At 45.9% G+C, this 21375-nt stretch overlaps 1 protein-coding gene across 1 annotated transcript; it reads right to left on the reverse strand.

Annotated features, from left to right (window-relative positions):
* Positions 1 to 555: 555 nt before the first annotated feature.
* Positions 556 to 6471, reverse strand: CHST2 (carbohydrate sulfotransferase 2). Its single transcript, XM_023260491.2, has 2 exons — positions 6329 to 6471; positions 556 to 6222 (listed from the first exon to the last, which is right to left on the reverse strand). The coding sequence occupies exon 2, from the start codon at positions 6038 to 6040 to the stop codon at positions 4427 to 4429; it is 1614 nt and encodes a 537-aa protein (XP_023116259.1). The 5' UTR covers positions 6041 to 6222; positions 6329 to 6471; the 3' UTR covers positions 556 to 4426.
* Between the last annotated feature and the right edge of the window lie 14904 nt (positions 6472 to 21375).

The raw sequence follows: 21375 nt of genomic DNA on the forward strand, positions 1-21375 counted from the left end.
TACGAGAGCCTGTACCCGAGCCGGCTCAGTGGCATGCATTTGAACCGCAAAAGTAGCAGCTCAAGTCCAGAAAGGGGGGGAAGGACATGAACAAATTATGTTCTTCGCCGTGACAGATTTGAAGGGGCCCTCCTCAAGGTGAATGACAAGAGGGGTCTGTAACGTGTGCATTTACCTCAAGACAGCCCATTACACACTTCAAGCCATTCCTCACTTTGCAGTTGTCATTTTCTACATGTCCACACTGGATCCTGACACAGAACAGTCATAGGTTCTGATAGAATCATTGGCCACTCACTGTCCCAATTTCGCCTGAAATCGAAAGTACCCCTCCCCACATACCTGTTAGCTGGTGTCAAAACGTTGTCTTTTCCAGACTGAAGACAACACAGGAACTCAAATGCATGTGCAGACGCGCATGGATGTCATGTGTGGGGAGGGAAGAAAGTTGGGGGAGGGTGGTAAAGTGACACCTCATCCTTATTCGCGACTACAGATAAGACATGCCTTTTTATTTCCCTCTTGGTCTTTCTGAAGTCATCTCTAGAGACGAGGTTTCAAACATGATCTTTATTTCATTGCTCAGACCCAGGGAATGTTAATTAACAGCCTCACTCAGATTCACATTAATTTCAAACCGACAGCATAATCCAGCCGCAACTATACTGTGTGCAACAGAAATCCTGGACAGAACTGGCCACGGCCAGGCAGAGATGCATGGGAACAGGCAGCCATTGTCTCATTCAGCATCCACAATAGGCCAAACTTCCTGAAAGTAACTATTCCTATGCCTGGGTGAAATCCACCTCAAAGTCCTTTAAACTGCACATCCAAAGCACTAAAAATAATAAATAAATATTACATGGCTTCTGCAATAATGAACAACCTCATAGCTCTCCCTCAGAGAGTTCATTTCTTCTGCAGGGATGTTTTGAGTTCTGCCTTTATCTTGTTAATGCAATTGGGAAAACAAAGAATAAACATCAAATTCCTCATTTGGAAATTTTTACTTGTCCACATTCAGAAATTCTGAGTTTTTGTTTCTATTTCATCTGTGGGAAATACTAGCCTATGCACAGTCACCCTGGAAATCCTGAAGATGTTCCTATTGCCCATTCCCCACATCAACATAGGAGCCTAAGGCCCCCCTTTCCTTCAGCAAACTTTGGTGAACAGCTTGGCAGTTTCTCCAAACAGGTAACACATTCTTCCGCTCTTGCCCTTCTGAGGACTTCCAAATTTTGATAGTTCTAGATTTCGTGGAGGTACTTAGCAAGTATTTGTCAAGTACTCACTCTATGGACACTGAAGGGTACAGGATTTACCCCAGTCCCTGCCTGCAAGGTGCCCACAGGTCAGCCTGAATGAGGCCTTTGAGTGCCTCTGAGCTCCCTGAAATTCAAGCACCCAGCCAGTGCCGCTGCCTTGTTCTAAACTCATATTTGTTGACTAAATGCACTGGGTAGACTACATTTTCTAAATAGAGCTTTCTAATTAACAAAGGCATTCCAAAGTCAAAGGAGTAAGTCAGGCGTGCTATCAGCTAAGCAGAATCTGAAAATAAAAATCACTCAGATAACCTGCTCTGAAGAATATTTCCTCCTGCTGATGGATATCCTGCCAGGTTGGGAAATGTGAAAGGATCTCTTTTACGTTTGCTGCCTCAGAAATCGTCACAGGTTCTGTTGCAATTTGTTGGGACACAGGTCTGCTTGCACCAGGGGCTGACAGAAGCTTATTAACACCAAAAAATGCATCTCTCCTTCTCAAACCCGTGGAAGCTGGATGCCACTGATATGACTATGTCGGCCGTTAGTGGGAACTACACTTGTCTTGCTTTCCTAGAATGCAGCTAGGAACAAATCTCCAGGAGCGACAATTCACCTTTCAAATTACAGAGTGGCAGAGTGGAGAGAATGCATCGCTACAAAACAAGGGTATTTCGGGCGGAAACCACGTTCAGACACAGCACAGGGGACAAATGTTCTGTGTTTACGCTTAAAATTTCATCTGAGCAGAGGCCACAATGCTCTGCAGGCTGCAAAGGCTCTACACAGCATCTAATATTTTTTTAATACAAAATCCAAAAACAGCATATTTCCACTTCAACACAAAGTCCTTAGATATACTGAGAGGAGAATGAATTCAACTGTTTAAAACTCCTTCACTCAAAAACCAAGCATGAATTCTACTGTGATTAAGCGATAGCTGATTCTCATGCCGTATGAAATTTGTTTTTAAGTGGTTATTTTATTCAGAATGGTTGCTTTTTAATGATGCTGTCTTGATTTCCTGTTAAACCTGTGTCATCTATAGTCATCCCACATTCATATTAATTTTGTTCATTTAATTTTAAAGTCTTCTTAAATTAAAGCTATTGCAAATATTCCACTATTGGCCATGATACTTCAGCATAGGCGCTACCATGAAAACACCATAGAAAACAGGATCGATATGTTATAGCTACAATCTGGTTTAATAAACACAACACTATAAACTGTTTTAGTAAGTCAGGAACTAATCATTCTAGAATGTGTGATAAAACCCACTGCTAAATACAACTTTTCTTTTTAACTTCTGTGCTTCTTTATCTTGAATGCTTAACAGCATGGTGAGAGTTCACCTTGTAATGAAAATTATACTTAAGAATCATCTTGTGTTGAATATTTCCCATGTATGTATTATTTTTCATCATATTTTCCTTAAAATCCTCAGCATTTAACCAACACAGCTTGGCCTGCAGAGATTTCACAATAAATTATAGAAAATAAAGTCATGATGATATTGAACTTGTACCGTATTTAATGAAACATAGAACTACACTGTCTCTTGTTCCTATTCAGGCTTCATAACTTCTTATTGTAATATGACATTCTGCAGAATGTTTCAGTATAAATGGGCTCAGAACAGCAGCAACACCATTACCATTGCAGGAAAATTGGAATGGTTTTCTCCCTGGAAAATACCAAATCTCAAAATCCAACACACTTACTCATAATTCATTTCATTTCCTCTTTCCCATAATTCATTTTCATATCTAAAAGAAGCTCTTGGCTGAAGCCTTATACTGTCTGCAACATGTTATAGCTTCTTTGCAATTTTACTTTTAGGAAACACAGTAAGGAAAAGCAATGTAGCCTCATGGGCATCCCAAGTAAGCCATTATAAATTCATATTGTTTGCACTAATTTAAATAGGAAGCAAGAAAGAAAAGGAAAAGCCTGTGCGTACCCTTATGGTTCTCAGATGAAAACTTCCCCTTTTCAAATGCCTCCATGTACTATGTCACAGGCAGAAAAACACTCCAGACACACATACTTCTTTCATTTTTCTAAAGAAGTTGCTACCATTGTCAACACTGTGTTCACACTAATTTTCGAGGTCTATGTTTTAATCCTCAGAAAATTTAATTACACACTTTTCGTCAAAAAACAAAATCCTTTTTCTGAACTAACCTCAGCACCAAAACATGTCTCTGCGTCAAGTTTCCCCAGTCTTAACCCAACAATAATCAAAACTGAATGCCGTCAAATCCTCACGGGTTGCTTCTTCCTTTCTGTGCCCACAGTGGAACAGGAAAGTAGAGTGGGCCTTCTCCTCCAGTGCCTTGCTTGGTTTTTGCCTTTAGAATTTCAAGGTTTGTTCCCATTCCTGGGCACCTGACAGGCTGTGATTTACGTGTGAGAAAACAACTCCAAGGTTCTTATCAAGGAGTCAGAAGCTGCTGCCACCCGTCCTAGCAGTTTTCTAGGAAACAGACTGGGAAAATGGGGTGGGGTGAGGGGAAGCAAATTCCGTCCGAAGCTACACAGGACAAGTAGCACAGGTAAATCCAAAGTAATGGAGGCAGATATTAAAAAGAATATTATTTATTACCTTTTTTAATTAATACTCACTTTATAATCTTTGCCTTTTACACAAGTCTACTTTTAGAAGAATGCCTCCTTGGTTTGTCCGACAGAGCTTTGTGCTCCTGGACAACTTCCCCTTTCTCCACCCCACCCCACCCCACATCCAAATGACTCTTTTACGTGTTCACAGATGCGACGAAAATTTTGTAAACAAGATTTAAGTTACTGGACCTTGATTTAATCAACATCCCACTTCAAAACACATGGCAGGTAGGAGAGAGGGTAAGAACTGGGAGAAAAAGGAAGGGAGAAAAAAGGTAGGGGAGAGGAGAGGAGGGGAGCTGGTCAGAGCTTTCAAGTCTTGCCTTTTCTGAGACGTGTGTGTATTGTGGCTGTTCCTTGAAATTCAATGACTCAAAACATTGACAGCAAGTGCCTGTGTGGTTATTTATATTATATATCTATAATAGAATACGTGGGCTTCCTCAGTTTGGGTCTGGGCTGTTTTTGTTTAAATACACCACAATCCTCCCGTGGGTGTCTCTACAAGGAATCAAGTCTCCCAGGAAACCCTCTCAGAGCCGGGGCTTCCGGAGCAGGGTCTTACTGAGGTCTTTGACCTCTTCGGGGCTATTGACCCGCTCATAGCCCAGCACGGCCATGGGCTGGTAGCAAAACTCCTCCACCTGTTTGATCTGCTGGAAGGTGAGGGCCGTCCGCCAGGCGTTGGCGGCCTGCGTGGCGTTGCGAGCGGACACCACAAAAGGCTTAGAGGAGGAGCCTGAGCCACTGGTCATGTTGAGGGCAAACTGTTCCATTTCGGGGCTCACTAGCAGCCCCACAAAGTCGTACACCCTCCGTAGGGTCTTGACGGGGTCTCCCACCAGGTCCTCGTACCGCACCACCAGGTAGTGGCCTTGCAGCCAGTCCGGGGGCTGCAGGGCCGTCTGCAGTGTCTTGGCCATGCTGTTGCAGATGACCTCCATAGCGCCAAGCGCGTGGTAGTCTGCCGGGCCGCCCACACCCTCCTTCTTGACACCAAGCTTGTGGCCAGCGGCCTCCAGGAATGGCATGCGGTGGGCTCTCGGGTCCCGGCTGCGCACCACCTGCAGGCTCTCGCGGATGAGACCGTGGCGCGAGCGGATGCGTGAGCTGGCCACAGCACGAGGATCGCGCACTAGGTGGATGACCTTGAGGTCCAAGGCAGGGTCGCGCAGCAGCGGCGCCAACACGGCCACGTCGAAGACACGCACGCCCTTGATGACCAGCGTGCGATACTTGCGGCACTCCTCCTCAAAGCGCGCCAGGCGCTGCGGTGGGCACTTCTTGCACACACGATCGTCCACCAGCCCCACGACCTCCTTGCGGTAGGCGGGGCAGAGTGGCGAGGAGCACACCACTTTGTTGGTGGCCGCACCAAAAATGCCCAGCGTGGTGAGGTTGCGCCCCCCGCTGCCCGCGGGGCTGTACAGCTGGAAGACGGAGAGGTCGCAGCGATACAGAGCGCTCAGCATGTCCCGCGCAGCCCCTTGCAGGGAAACAGCGTCCCCTGGGTACAGTTTTTGCCACACGTGCCACACTGGCTCGTACAGAAAGAACACCTCGGGGTTCTGGTTGAAGAGCTCACCGAAGAAAGATGAGCCCGAGCGCCACGTGGTGAACACATACACCAACTGCCGCTTCTCTCCGCTACCCCCGGTGCCCCGACTGCCATTGCGGGGAGGGGCTACGGCCCCCGCCGCCCCTGCTGCGGCGGCGGGGGCCGCCCCAACGACGGCGGCGGCAGCGGCGGCGGCGGCGGCGGGAGGGCGGTACGGCGTACGGGGGTCCAGGCGGGTGTGTACGCGGGGCGGCACTGCTGGCGGCGGCCCCGGGCGCCCCCAGCCGCCGCCAGCCGCCCCTGCCGCGGCACCCAGCTGCCCGTCGGGGCTGCACTGCTGCAGCGGCTCCTTGTGCCACTTGTAGTCCAGGAGGTTGAGCATGGTGAGCACCAGCAGCAGCGCGTAGCCCGCGCACAGCACCAGCGCCTTCCTGCGGAACACCTTCATTCCGAGCGGGGACGCGGGCCAACGACGGCCCGGGCGCCGGGGCCACGGCGGGAGCAGGGCGCGCGGCGCGGCGGCAGGCGCGGCCGGGAGCAACCGGGGGAGCGCGCCCGGGGGCAGGGCTCGCAGCGGGCTGCGGCTCATCACAGGCACAGCCGGGGCCGGCGGCGCGGCGGAGGCGGCCCTGCAGCCCGAGAGGGGGACGCAGCGGGCCGACTTCGGGCGCGGGGACTGGGGCCGCGGCTCCGAGGCAGGCGCGGCAGCAGCGGCGGCTGGTCCCCGACGCCCAAAGCTGTCTCTCCCATGGCAGCGGCTCCGAGAAAGACCTGCGAGGGGAAGCAGAGTAAGCCGATGCGCCCGAATCCTCCTCCCCATCCGCCTCCTCCACCTAAGTAACGCCCACCCTCGGGTCTGCCAGGCTCCCCCGCTCACCTGGAGCCGCGGGCGCACCCCAGAGCCGCCCGGGTTCACGGCCGGGTGGTCTGTCCTGCTGTCACTCGTTCCTCGGTTTCTCTGTCTTCCCCGGGAGTCCCCGCGCCTCAGAGGGGTCCGCGGGACTCAGCAGCGCAAGCCCTGGGCAGTTTCCGGGCGGCAGGCGCCCTGCGGCTTGGGAAGGGAAACTTTCACCGGGCCTGGAACCCTGCTCTGCGCTCCGCTGAGCCCGGCGTGCCCAGCTCCAGCGGCGTCTCCGCCGCCCTCTCGAGACCGCAGCTTCCTTCCTCGCTTTGGGGGGCGAAGCCGGCTGGGGGAGGGGGCTTATACAGGACCCAGCTCCCGGCAAAGCGGCTCCGCCTTTCTCGCTCTCGGCCTCCGCGCCCCGAACCTTCCCATCTCTCTGGCGGCGGTGGATGGGGCGCAGCGCGACCCTGCAGCGGCAGCAGCTGCTTCTTCCATCACTCGGAGGATGCCCGGGCCGGCATTGCCGGCAGCGCCCGCCGCTCCGCAGCCTCCGACTGGCCGGGGAGGACCCTACACACACAACAATCGGCCAGGGGGCCCGAGTCTGCAGCGCTCCCTTGTCGGCCCGCCCCCGGGCACCGACCAGTTCTGGCCAAAGAGGTATCCGGGCAGAGAAAGCCCCCGCCGCTGCCGCCGCCGCCGCCGCGCGAAAGCGGCGCCCGGGAGGATGCTGCTACCCGACTCCCCCTACGCGGAGCGGCTGCAACACGCTCGGGCCAGCCTCTGCGCGGCTCCTGCCAGCCGGCGCCGGGTTGGTGCGCGCCGCCGTCTGTCGCTGCGGCTCCTCCCCTTCGCCGCGCTGCCCTCCTCCTCCGCCCGTCCCGCGCCCGCCCTCCTCCCAGAGTCGGGCTCCAGCCGCCGCCGCCTTGGGGGCTGGAGATGCGGGACTCGATTCACGGCGACGCAGCCCGGGCCGCCAGCCGCACGGCAGAGGCCGTAACAATTCGTGCGCATAAAGCCTGGGCGCGAGCGCGGGGTTCGGAGCGATCGGGCGTCGGGGGCTCTGAGAAACTTGGGAGTCTCCTTGCCGCTGCCAGGCTCAGCCGCATATTTTTGCTCTCAGAAAGAGTTGGTGATAAAGTTTGAACAGAAATCCCTCAGCGGCCGCCCACTCTGCTCTTCCCTCGGCGTCTGCACCGCCCGGCTCCTCCGGGAACCGGGGACACAGCCGCTCCCGGGAGCGCTCCGAGGACGCCGAGCGCCGCTTGCAGGCTTTCTACTCCCGGCTCACGCGTTCCAGCTGGTCTGGGGTTTCTCCCTCACTGAGGAAGTAATAAATCATTCTGACCCCCGGGTCAAAGAAGACGCATCAGTTTTCGGGAGGAGTGTGCAGGCGGGGCGTCTTGCCTCTCGCTTTACTCCACCTACGGACAGGGCCGCTCGGGACGCCCCCCGAAAATGCTCTCCCGACCTCCGCTCTTGGTGACGCTTCCAGGGTGACTGACGCTTCCAGGGTGACTGACATCCTCGGGAACCGGGGTGGTGGAGGGTCGGGGAGTAGTGCCTCTTTGTTGTTGTAGTTTGCAGTTTAAAAACACACACACACACACACACACACACACACACACACACACACACACAAAACAACTTGCCTTGCTTCTTGCTTTTACAGAGGAGCTCAAATGATTCGACTAAAGGAAACACGGTTGTTGGAAGTAAGAAGTCATTTTGAGTTGCTTTCTTTTCAAAAAGATGAAAAATCGCTCGCTCCTGCGAGTAAGAGAGACGACTAAGCCATACCCTCAATTGCATCCATAAAATGGGGACACTTATACTAGCCTCCAGTAATTCAGCGGTGATTGGGTGTTAGATGCCCAGATGATCGAACCCTACTGGAGGCCTTGCCTGAGCAGCAGCGAATCACTAGGAGTCTTGAAGCTCACGGGCTGCGGGTAAACAGAGCGCGGATCTGCTGGAGGTGTTCTGTTACCTCCTGCCCGATGAAGTTTTTGGAAGTTTGACAGTTACTGCAAAATTACATTTGTGCTATTTTGGGTAGCCTCTCTCAGCCAAAGGACTCTTCTAAATTTAAAACGTTGCTGTTTGCGCCATTATTCTTCAGTGAGTTTTATAGAATCTCAGGAGTGCAAGGACTCTTGAAAAGTGACCTAATTCACGTGGGTTTTCAGGATAGGAAAATGTTCAAAGAACTTGACTTTCCCCCGTTTTCCAGAAAAATCCATAACGCCCTGAGTGAGTTCAAATAACTTTTCCCCCTGTCGTTCTGATAAAGTGTAAGGATGAGGCATTTCTAGGACAGAGTAGAGTTTTGTGTGCACCTTTCTCAAGTAGCAAGCATCCCCTCTAGGAACGGGTCAGGACAGACGCCCTATTAATCCCTGTTTACAGAGGAAGGCGGTAGAGTTTAATCGTGTGACTTCTCATCTCTCCATTTCTGGGCCCACCCACTTCTCTTCCGCTGCTGTCTCAAAAGTCCCTGTCCCTTCTTCCCTCTACCTTTTCCCCATAAAAATAAATAAGTTATATTGGCTCACTGAAAGACTGATTAAAGAGAGAGGGCGTTGTGGAGGAAAGAAAATCTCCATTTTCATATTCAGCATGATTCCAAGAAAAATAATTTCTAGTATTTTTAATTTAGTCTCTGGGTTTGTGGTTACTCAGAAAGCACCATGAATTGCAGTTATTTGAGGGAAGACCCTTTTTTAAACAATTGTTTGCATAGGAAAAATTTTGTTGCAATTTTCTAACACTTCACTAGAGTCGGCAAAATAGTAAATCCATTTGCCACACGCCCCCACAGCCAGTGCTCAGCTGGCATAAATTTACAGGTTCCGGCATCTCCACCCTCTCCTTGCTGGCAAAATTTTTACCATTTTGCATGGTGTCATTATTAATTCCAAACTTTGTCACAAGTCATGACATCCAAAGACTTGCTAACAATGCCTTTCTTCCCACATTTGTTCAGAAATTCTTTTCCTTTGAATCCACTTATTCTGCTAGCATGGTAATGACCCAGACATATAATAAGTCACCTAATAATTTCACTGGCAGAGGAGCCAGTCATGCCATAGGCTGTCCTTAATTTTGGCTCACTGTTTAGTTCATTGCAATTCAGAGTCTTTTCCAGGATGCTCCTTCAGTATCTCTTCTTGGACCCCTGTGATGGGGAAAAGGAACGCTGTTGGACATTGGCTGTGACCTTTACCTAATCCCTGACAAATAGGGGCCTAACATTCCGGGGTGCTGTCAGCCCAGTACCCCAGCCCATGGCATCAAAATCTTCCAAGACCTTCCTCCATGATCAGGATTTGGAAAAAAATGTAAGTCAAGGGTATCTGGACAATTTCCAGCCAAGCTTGTCAGTGTCACTGGGGGCCTGCCAGATTCACCCCTGGACACCAAGATAGACTGGCTCACTCATATTTGCAACAAATACGCATTTTCAGTGGAACTTAAATGCACAGAATTGGATTAATCATAATCCTTGATTTAAAACACACCATCATCAGTCCAAGGGTGGCTCTCTTCTATTTCGTATGATTTTAAATAAGATAATGAATACTCACGAGCCCTTTACAGAGCCCAAAAACCTCCAGAGATAAATGCTCTACTTAATTTACTTAAAATTTTTTAATGAAATGGTTGTTCCAAGAAGAAAAAAAAAACTTGCCTTAATTGTCAAACAAAGAAATAGCCTGTACAGTCTTATGATTATAAGGAAATGAAGCAGTCATTTAAAATCTTTCCATAAGAAAAACAACAGGCCCAGAGGGCTTTATCAGGCTTTCTACCAGACTTTCAAGGGGTAAATAATTCCTATCTTATACAAACTCTTCCAGAGAACAGAAGAAGAGTGAATACTTACCCCAACTCATTCTAAGGGGATGATAACTAGAGGAGGATTTCAGAGGAGGAAATAGGTCCTTTGCGTTGGTTAATATACACACAAAACTTTTAAATAAATACTAGCAAGAAACGTCTAACTGAGTGTGGGAATAAAGACAGAAGATTGGGAACAAAGCCTTGGAGTCTCTTTGCACAGTTTTTCCTACCAGACATTAGGGACAAGCTAACTGGACAAGGAGATGTCCCCCTGCCACAACTAGTCCACCAGCCATTTCTCTGCTGCCTGCATCAGGCATCCTTCTGGGGTTGGCCTGCCCTTCCGTTCTTCCTCTCTTCAGGCACAGTGTCTGAACCACCCCGCCCCATTGACTGTGGCTTTGATGAGAACTTTGGCCAAAGTACTCCTCTTCTCCTCCCAAGGGGCATATGTGGGACCCAGACTTAGCAAGTTAAGTGTTCTCTTCATGAAAGTTCCATTCATTCATTCAATCTATGTGTATTGAACTCCTTGTACGTGCCAGACAGTCTGAATCTTCATCAGACAGACTGAAAAACAGAAAACAGTTGCAGCCTCCGCCTCCCATCAGTGGGGCCCTAGAGAGATGCTCCATTAACCTTTCAGAGGGGCCCTGTCTTTAAGCCTATTAACCTGGGGGATTTATTTTTTAGATCCTGTGAGCTACTCCAAATGCATCCACAAATTCTCCCTCCTCCCCATTAAGTTTGTCAGAGTCCATTTTTGTTACTTAGAACCAAAAACTCCTAATCAACGTGATGGCTTACTGCCTAATTGCAGCTTTGGTTTCATTCATGCTTCATCTTTGTGCCTTATTCTCCACCTGCCCTTAAAGCAGTGCATTCTCTTCTGAGTTCCCACCTTTACATTCTAGTATCTAGCCAGGCAGTGATCATAGGACCTCCATGCAGCCCAGCCCCCACATGGGCATCAGTGACCTCACCACTCACACCTTCCCCTGGCCTTATTTATCACCAACACTGGCTGGGCTGCGCACTTGTAATCCCTGCCCCCCTCAGCCACACAGCTAGGACTGCTATCACACTAATTAGCATGCCTTTTTAGTCAGATTTACTCCCAGAAACCACATCTAATCATCAGTATTTCCTGACCTCTGCTTCCAAGGACCTGCTGGGCTCTTTGATTATTATTTAATTACAGCCCCCTATAAAAAAGAGAGAGAGAGAGAGAGATAGTAGGGATATGAGATTGCCCACAAAGATAAATACAAGAAAAGTGATCAAATGGAAAATAACATGAAGCCAAGGGTGTGCTTCTATATAGCGATTCATTCCATGAGGTCTTATTCAATTATTAGAGGTGAGCCAAAAAAAAAAAAAAAAAAAAAAATTGGTTCTGAGCTTCCCAGTAGCCAGTGTAAAGAAATAAAATTGGTCAGGAGACCAACAGCCTTACCTGACACAGAAAACTAAGAAAAAATTTTTTATCTTCCTTCTATTGTAAGCCTCATTTATGTGATTTCTTTGTTTACTACTCTTTTCCCAATACTAGCATAGTATCTGGCATGTAAGTGTTCAATAAATACTTACTGGTCGATTTGCTGTGGGTCCTCATAAAAGAATTATGCAGTAGAGAAAGTAGACTAAGTCCTTAAATGTGTCTCTGTAATCTACAATAAAAACAACTATAGAGTTGGGGCAGAAAGTGCTGGTTCTTATAAGACCAGTCAATGCAATCCAATGGCATAATGTCAATGCTCAGTTCACTAAAGGCAATTTAGTGTGGGCTACATCTACCCCTCGGATGCGCTAGGCTGCTGGGTCATCTCAGCATGCTGAATGAAGCTATTTATCATGCTGAAGCATGTAAGGATGAATAACTTCTAGGACAAGGCTTCTTGGAGAAACTATTACCTGGAAACAAGAGACCCGGCTTCTGTTATCTCTTTCCACATCTCCATGCCAAACATCGCCCAGTGGCAGTAAATCTGTGTCTTCTGCTATCCTCAGCTAGACAGTGGTCTTGAAGCGCTTTGAAAATCATTTCATTTCCCTGGCTTTCTCCCTCAGTTGGTCAGGACTTGTGAGTTATGAACACACTGAATAGGGTTGAAGCTGGGAGTGTGCAGAGTGCTTTGCTCTGATTATTGCCCCTCATCCCCAGGGTGGAGCTCCAGTTCACAGGAATTCCTCCTTGGAGTAAGCCTGTTCTCTCCACAGAAGGTCTGTACCCTAACAGATGCTCAGAGGCCAGGCCTCCCTGTATCTGCTGAGAGGCAGCCATCCCCCTCTCTGTGGACCATCTAGGCCCAGCTCTGCCCCCCCCCCACCGCCCCCATCCATCCTGATCAGTCAGGAGAGATAACTCTCAAGAGTATTTTGAAATATGATATTTGAAAAGATGAGAAGCTTTGACACTGAAGTTTCAGTCCCTGATCAGAAATGCTTTAAAAACAATTAACCAGTCACCCAAATCAACAGTCATGAGGATGAAGAGATAACATCACATTGGCAGAAATTCCATGGGACATCCACACGCCTCTGCACTAATAGAATTCTGTTTAAAACAAATAAAGGGATGTCTGCTGTAACACCCTCATGCCTTCAATGTGACTTCTACCTCATGTACCACAGTATCTGATAATAGGCGGTCAATTGGAAAACCGTCTCTTTATTAACAGAAAGAATTAAGTTCTTTGAGATTTAAAAACAGATAGTGGCCCATGTACAGAATTTGGAATCAGCTCTGGATTTAATTCCCTACAAGTTTACTTACAAGTTCAATGTTCTTAGACAAGATATGAAATCTCTTTGAGCTTCAGTTTCCCATCTGTAAATAGGATAATAATATCTGTCTCCTAGAATAGACAGAAAAGGCCAGGGAGGGTTCAGAGGTAAAGCACACAGCATGGCATGGAGCCCTTAGTAATTCCTGCCCCCACCCCACATGAAGGGTCTTTTCTCTTAAGGGAGGAATGAAGCAAGTTGAAAGAACTTAGGATCTACAAGAAAGAAGGATGTCCTATCACTTTCTTTCCTCCTCTTTTGTTAGGGATATTTGGGGATTTGGTTTGGTGAGGGCTTCTTTTCAGGCAGGAAGGGTTCTGGTTGACATTGGAAGGGTGCAAAAAGATAGGGAGAAGTATTCAAACAGCAGGGAGGATGGAGCCCATCACAGCTGGAGTTGACCTGTGTGTCTTGATGGCCTTGATGTCCCCTGGGCCTTGCTACCCAAAGTGTGGTCAGTGGATCAGCTGAACGAGGTCACTTGAGAGCTTGTTAGAATGCAAAATCTCAGGCCCAAGACATCTTGCATCAGTGTCTGCTGTTTAGCAAGATTCCTGTGTGACTGGTCCACACATTAGAGTGTAGGAAGCAAAGTAGCAGCCACTTTGATGTTTAATGATGGGTAAACACCTACAATAAATTACTCAGGGCCATGCAGGTGGGTGGACTGGTCCCCTCCATTCCCGCCTCTGGGCTACATAAGATTACCAGGTGGTTCATAGAGGATTCTCCTGGAGCAGTGCAAATTAAAAAGAGATGCCTCCCTACCCCCTTCCCTGCCCCAGGTACAGCCCCTCGTCAGGGTTCACAGCTAATGAGCAGATGCTGGAGCCTTTGTGCAGTACACAACTTGCACAACCATACGAGAATATTTTGTTCTTAGCACAAAAATAAGTAAAATAATGCTCACAATTCCCAGAACTAGTCCATTACTCTCAACTTTTGTATTTGCCGAAAGCAACAGAAATACCTCCTTTGCTTGCATTAAACAGAAAGAAAAAGAAATCGTGGCAGCACTTAATTACAATAGCAACATACTGTGACATCGGTTCTTTCTGCAGAAGAATGAGTGTTAGGGGCATGTCATGAGTCTCACGGTACACGTTGCCACACACAAAAGCTGATTCCATTCTAGGCAATGCTATCTCTCTATTCTTGTAACTTACAGACAAACTGTTATGCAGAAACAGCAACTTTCCTTAGGTGACCTCTGTGCTTAATGTATGCTGCATAATTTCTAAGATGTATTGGTGAACAAAGTGGAATGTATGGTCTCATACATGCATTGTTTTGGCAGTCACAAGATAGCAAATCCCTCAGAGGGAAAAATTGGAGATAGAAAGTAGTTCTCAGCCTGGATTGTTCCATTCTGCATCTTCTCAGCTCTATAGATTGTCCTTTCTCCCTTTCCTTTTCTGTGGTAGTGTCTGAGTTCTGAATCCCCAAAGTTTTATGTCAACTCTTTATCCTCTGGCTCAGATCTTGCCTAGTTACATGCTAAAAAGTTGGATGCAACTTTGGCTCAAAATGTAACGTCTCATTAGTTTTCAGATGATATATCCTTGTCCTTCTTCAGATTCCTCTTTTCTCAGTCACGACACAACATGTGGTTTGACTCACTTCAAAGGAGCAACCTTTCGGCTTGAGCTCGGTTTCTGTCACACTCATTTCTAGAGCACAAAATGTTTTGTTGATTTGTTGAACTGTTTCTTTTCCTTTGCCTTGTTAGCTGTCTATTTTTATGCAAGATTTCATTGTTAGGACACAACTTATTATGCATAAAAGTCTCATCTGCAGGTCTGTGTCCCACTTACAGTTTTTGGGAGACAATCTGCATTTTAATGCCATAGGTCAAATTCCAATCCAATATATATCTAAACTCCTAGCCTTTATATGAAAATGCATTGCTTTCTTCATTTCCAGCCAATGCCCCATTTGTCATTTATTTCAGGATCTAATCAACTTGATGAAATTCCAGGAAAACATAAGAAATTAGGAATTTATTGTACTGAGATATTTGCTGTGATTTTTATGACAAACACCTGGGTTCATTCAAATTTATTTTTCCACTGTTATTTTAATGGTGGATATTTTGGGTTTTTTTCCCCCAAATCTCCTCTGCACAGAACATAAGAGACTGTTGGGCTTTAGCCCTACTGGTTCAGTTCATCCCTTAACACCCGTTATGGAAAACCAATGTTCAGCCATTGCCATGGCCTGGACTCTGAACCTAGAGAATGAAAATTGGATGTGCAGCATCATAACACATAATATCGGGTTTGACAGAATAGCAGTGCTGACAAAGTGGGAATAACAGTCACTAATGACAGAAAGAAGGCCTCTCCAGTGAAAATTAATTGTTCTCAATTAATATGCATGGCACTGCTCTGGAGGCTTTTGGATCCCTGGCTTGTTTAATTCTGTCCATAATGATGTGAAGGCCACGACATCTTCACATGTTTGCAGCATTTTTGCTGGTGTCACCAGGTCAGAACGCTTGGGCATCCATCTCTCAGATTTTACCCTTCTGCTTGGCATGGCATGTTGGAAAAGAACCCATGAAAGATGGTGCCATTTGGTATGCTTTGGCTGAATGGCCTTGTTTCTGTAAACAGCTGGATTTGTCCAACCATGTTGGCCATCAGCTTGGGTGTTTATGGCCCTTATGAAACTCCCATATCACTCAGGCAGGCAATTGTTTACTTATGTTTTGCTGGAAACCCTTAGAAATATGTGTACAGTCGCTGCAGATGAGCCCACAGCTTGCATACAGTCCCAGTCTGGGTCAGCAATCTTTTATATCCTTTTAAATAACCCACACAGAATATCCCCTAGCAGATTATTATCCATCTGGTAGTTCAAGGCAAAGTGCTGAATATGCACTGTGTGCATTTGGGGCTCACATTTAGTTTAATCCCATGATTCCTCCTGATTCAAAAAGTCTTTATTTACCTACAAGACTCCCCACATTGCTGTTTCTTGCCATCAAGAGAAGGTAGATAATGTCATCTCCTGGCACAACCATGGTTCACTTTCAAAGCAATTTACAGATGCTCATCCTTATAATCGCTCACCAGAGAAGGATAGATATTTCAAGAGGACTGGAAATGAGGCACTAATTTTGCCCATGAATAACTAGGTCCAGTAGAATTTTAGCTTCCTGACTTCATGGTGTCCCCCAAGGATTACTGAAAGCCTAACCCTGTACTCAGCTTCGATACAAAGCAAGAACAAAGAATCCAGATCAGAAGATCTCTCCGTCCTCCCACATCCAAGCATTCTCCTCCCAATCTCTCCCACAAAAGTGCCACCCAACTGGGGCTAATATGCAAGGAGGTCTCATGGGCAACAGGAGAGATACATAAATGTGCTAAAACAGAGTTTAGTCACTGACTGCCGTGAAGAACTGAGGAAACAGAAGCACCTGGTGGTACTGCAAGTCCATAACCACAAAAGGATGCACATTCCAAGCCCAGCGGCCAGACCGCCAGTTCTGTGTTTATTCTCCAGATTCACAGGCCTTCTCACATGGCCTTCAACAACCTTCTCCAGGTGAGGTTTAAACACTCCCCTTCCCCCAGTCACTGGATATTACCTCCAGCATTTCCAACAGTACCTGGAAAAGCCCTCCTGCTGATTCTGATGCATACTTCAGTTGGGGCACCACCGTCAACTGTAGCACACACCTTGACTCTCAGGCTTCCACAGTCATTTCCCCACTTGGAAGGCCCCTTGCTCCAATGCCAGTCTCCATCCACAGAAAGACAGGCAGAAAAGCCTCCTTCTGGGAGCTTCCATAATTACCACAGAAGGAAGAGGCAGCCAATGCCTAGCGTGTTCTGCGGCTCCTGCTTGAACCACTGAGTTAGCTGAGCAAAGCACGCCTCACTTCTCCTCGTAAGGTTCCCAAATTTCGCTCTTTCCACTGCTACTTCCCCTCTTTCTTGCCACATGCACATATTGTTCTATTATTTATCCACTATTTTCTTTCATCTGACTCCTTGCTCCAGACCTGACCTGTGTTTATTTTAAATAAAAATTATATAAATAAAAATGGTATGGAAAACCATCATGTTCCAAAACTGAAAGGTAACCAAAAACCAAAAGAAAATTATTAAATTCTAGTTAGATTATCACCTATAAAAGGTTTAGACGTGATCTCTGTTTTGTTTTGTTTTTGTTTTTTTTTTTTAATTTTTTTTTTCAACGTTTATTTATTTTTGGGACAGAGAGAGACAGAGCATGAACGGGGGAGGGGCAGAGAGAGAGGGAGACACAGAATCGGAAACAGGCTCCAGGCTCTGAGCCATCAGCCCAGAGCCTGACGCGGGGCTCGAACTCACGGACCGCGAGATCGTGACCTGGCTGAAGTCGGACGCTTAACCGACTGCGCCACCCAGGCGCCCCTGTTTTGTTTTGTTTTTAAAGGAGAGGAAGATTAGCAAGTATTAAAAAGTGTTAAAGACAGACCAATCCCAGACTAAAATTAAAAATCATCCTTCATTCTTCTGAAAACTATTGGGCACTGACTCTTGATTTTGGCTCAGGTCATGATCCCAGGGTCATGGAATCAAGCCCCATATTGGGCTCTGCGCTGAGTGTGGAGCCTGCTTAAGATTCTCTTTTTCCTCTGCCCCTCTCCCTCCCTGCGTGTGTCTCTCTCTCTCTCTCTCTCTCTCTCTCTCTCTCTCTCTCTCTCTCTCTCTCTCTCAAATAAAACAAAATAAAGAAAACTATCTGACATACCATGAATGGTAGGGTTCCAGTCTTTCAGAAACGTCCCAGAAAATAAGTTTCTTAAGACAAAGACCATAATTTGTGGGAAACATAACAACTCAAAGGCAGACATGTTGCCACTTAAAGAAATCAGTGTGAACGTTTTATACTACTGTCATGCCCATCTTTAAAACTGCTTTAGGACTTAGTATGAGTGCTTTGCATATGGAGTACACTGAGCACACTGAGCAAATATTTGTTGAGTGAATGAATGAAAGAATGTACAAACATCCTGGCTGTAAAATTGATTTTGCAACTTTCCTCAGCTTAACTGCTCCATTAACCTTTAATGGTTCAGTTCAGTGTCTCCCTAGTACAATCCAAATTCTACCCTATGAATTTCTTCCCCCATGTGATGAGTTCCAATTACACAATTCAAATAGACACTCCCAATTTGCATGTGATTTGATCGTGGTCAGAATGCTCATTAACGGAGGCTTTTTTGCTTGTGTGTTTGTTTGTTTATTACACTTTCCATCTTGTGTGCCCCATCACCCCTTTCATCTATGTTAGGTCATGAACCACACAGTTTATTGGAGCCATGGGTTGGTTTTTATGTTTGGATTTTGGTTCAGGAGTGGGTGTCTAATATTAACCCTTTAGTTGCCAGCTTCCCTGTTGCTAAGGGTTTATGATTATGCCCATGCACCTAAAGCGGTCTCACTCAACCTGCAGCCTTGGTGAGCTGTCACTGAACAACCTCGTCATGCTATTTCCTGATTAACTCAATGGTAAATACTTTCATTGCTGGCTCAAGAGCACTGCAAAGGTGCTAGCCAATTCCACGCACCCAAGATCTGCAATGTCCTCTGAATGCTTCTGTAAACTATATACATACACATAGTTTGCTCTTGCCGTTAAGGTTATTAGGTAACGAAGGGTTTTTTAAAACACTCACTTTGCCTGTAAGTGTCTCTAGGCCTTCTTTTCAGGATAGTATATAATCAATCATTTTCAAACATGGGTACCACACATGCAGTTTCAATGATAAGGGAAAACCCATACTGCTTGTCTTTACACCTGGCATTTTTATCATCCAAAAGATTCATATATTCAGCACAGGCTTTTTGAGCAGCTACAAGAGGCATGATGTCAACACTATATCCCCACCCAAATTAAATTTCAAACCTTATAGATAGCATTTTTTTCATTCCAAATCTTGGTATGACCCACTTATGGGAGTGTACATTAGTATCTCACCTTTTGCAGAGTGACGTATCTCTGTGACATATCTAAATCCAAATTCAAATGTTCTACCCAGAAAGTACTGCTTCTGCTAATAACAATTGTGGTTATTCAGATCAACACCCCCGCTAACTACAAAAATTGATGGATATATAATGTGGAGGGTCAAGAAAAAGCCAACGAAAGCTCAGAGGAGAACAAATAGGAAGACTTCCTCTTACAGATATTAAAAACTTGGTAGAAATCTCTCATTATGAAGACAGTACGATATTAGTACAGGGACAGAAAAATAGACCATGGACCAGAATAGACCATCACAGACTCCATCACAGACTCATGCATTTATGGACCCTGAGCTGTGACAAGCTGCCATCGCAAAAGGATAAGACAGAGATAGTCTTTCAATAAATGATGCTTGGACAAGTGGATGTTCATATGGGGGAAAAATGACAATGGAAAGACACCTACCTCATACTATATATAAAACTCAAGTCCAGCTCAATTACAATTCTGAATGTTGAAGGTAAACACAATAATGCTTTTAGAAATAATGTAGAACAGCTTAATGATCTCAGTGCGGGGGGGGGGGGAGGGGATGGTGGTGGTGGAATGTAACACAAAAGCCCTAACCATGAAAGAAAAAAAAATATATGTATGTAACTACATTAAAAATAGGGGCTTCTGTGAGTGCCTGGGTGGCTCAGTTGGTTAAGCATATGACTTTGGCTCAGGTCATGAACTCACGGTACATGAGTTCAAGCCCCACACTGGGCTCTGCACTGACAGCTCAGTGCCTGGATCCTGTTTTGGATCCTGTTTTGGATTCTGTGCCTCCCTCTCTCTCTCTGCCCTTCCCCCATTCACTCTCTGTGTCTCTCAAAAATGAATAAACATTAAATTTTTTTTAAAAAAAATAAGGGCTTCTGTTCATCAAAAAAGAACATAAAGTAAAAACCAAATGGAATGGGAGAAGATATGGCAACACACATAAGTGACAAAGGACTTCTAACCACATGACAAAGACTTTCCACAGATCAGTAAGAAAAAGGCAGGTAACCTAATAGAAAAAAAACTTCAGAAGATTTTATTTAGGCTCTTCACAAAGGAATGAATTGAAATTACTAATATACATGAAAAGGTGCTCGGTCTCATTAGTAATCAAGGAGATGCGATTAAAAACCACAATGAAACCGATCTCATGGTTTGTGAGTTCAAGCCCCGTGTCAGGATCTATACCGACAGCTTGGAGCCAGAACTGCTTCAGATTCTGTGTCTCCCAGTCTCTCTGCCCCTCCCCAGCTCACGCTCTGTCTCTCTCTCCTCTCTCTCTCTCAAAAATAAACATTAAAAAAAATTTTTTAAACCACAAACCACAATGAAACACAACACCAAATTGCTAAAGAAATAAAAAAATCTGGCAACATCAACTGTTGGTAAGGAGGGGAACTCTCATCTACTGCTAGTGAAAATCACCAATTATTGATACTGTATGAAAAAGGTCTTGGCATTATCTACTAAACTTGAAATGCTCAACCTTGTGACCCAGCAATTCTACTCATAGGGCCTATGTGCTGAAGAATCTGTGGACATGGGCACCAGGAGACCAGAGTCTTCAAAACAACACTGTTTATAAAATCCAAAACACCAAAAGAGACAAATAAGTTGCACTGTCAAACAATGGAATATTAAATGAAAAGAGATGAACCAGAGTATATATAAAAACATGTGAATCTTATATACACTTCTGAGTAAAAGGAGCAAGGCCTACATTATTTGTAATACTATACCATATAATACTATAATACCTGTCCAAGAGCAGGTGAAATTACACCATAGTATATACATAGGTGACAAAATTATGTTATTTAAAAATCAAGGAACTGCCTTCCACAAAAGTCAGATGGGGTCCTCTGTGGAGAAGGCATATGGAAGTGCTTTAGGGAGACTTGTGACATTATATTTCTTGACTTGGTGGTATGAGTATTCGTCTTTTCCATATTAATTATAATGTACATCTATGTACTTTCCTTAGGTGTGGTGTATTTTATAAGATAAAAGTAAATAAAAGGAGAATGAAGGAAGACAAATCCAGGAAAGAACAAAGGAAGGAAGAAAGGAAAGTAGGAGTGAGGGAGGGAGGAAATGAGATCGGAGGCAGAAAGATCAATACACACTCTCTGACTGACATCTTACTTTAGAAACTCGGGCATTAAAAATAATGAGGATGTGTCTAAAGTTTTAGTTAAGAATGTTCATTAGGACATTGTTTCTAATTTCAAATATGGGAAACAGTCTAAAAGTCCCAAAATGAGGAATCAGATGTGTGTGTCCCCATATGATACAATATATTGGCATTATCAAAGTCCATGTAACTTAACAAATAGTGTTACAGAAATACATTCACTGCCATGGTGGATCATGGCATTTGGTAAATATGGAGACGCTCTGTCCAAATACCTGTTTGTGGAAGGACTTGCCACCCAGCTATA

Source organism: Felis catus, chromosome C2 (genome assembly GCF_018350175.1).
Source record: "Felis catus isolate Fca126 chromosome C2, F.catus_Fca126_mat1.0, whole genome shotgun sequence".
Lineage (NCBI taxonomy): Eukaryota > Metazoa > Chordata > Mammalia > Carnivora > Felidae > Felis > Felis catus.

Bases quoted from the DNA above. Each gene is read 5' to 3' on its own strand.
- CHST2 (XM_023260491.2), bottom strand. From the start codon at position 6,040: ATGAGCCGCAGCCCGCTGCGAGCCCTGCCCCCGGGCGCGCTCCCCCGG.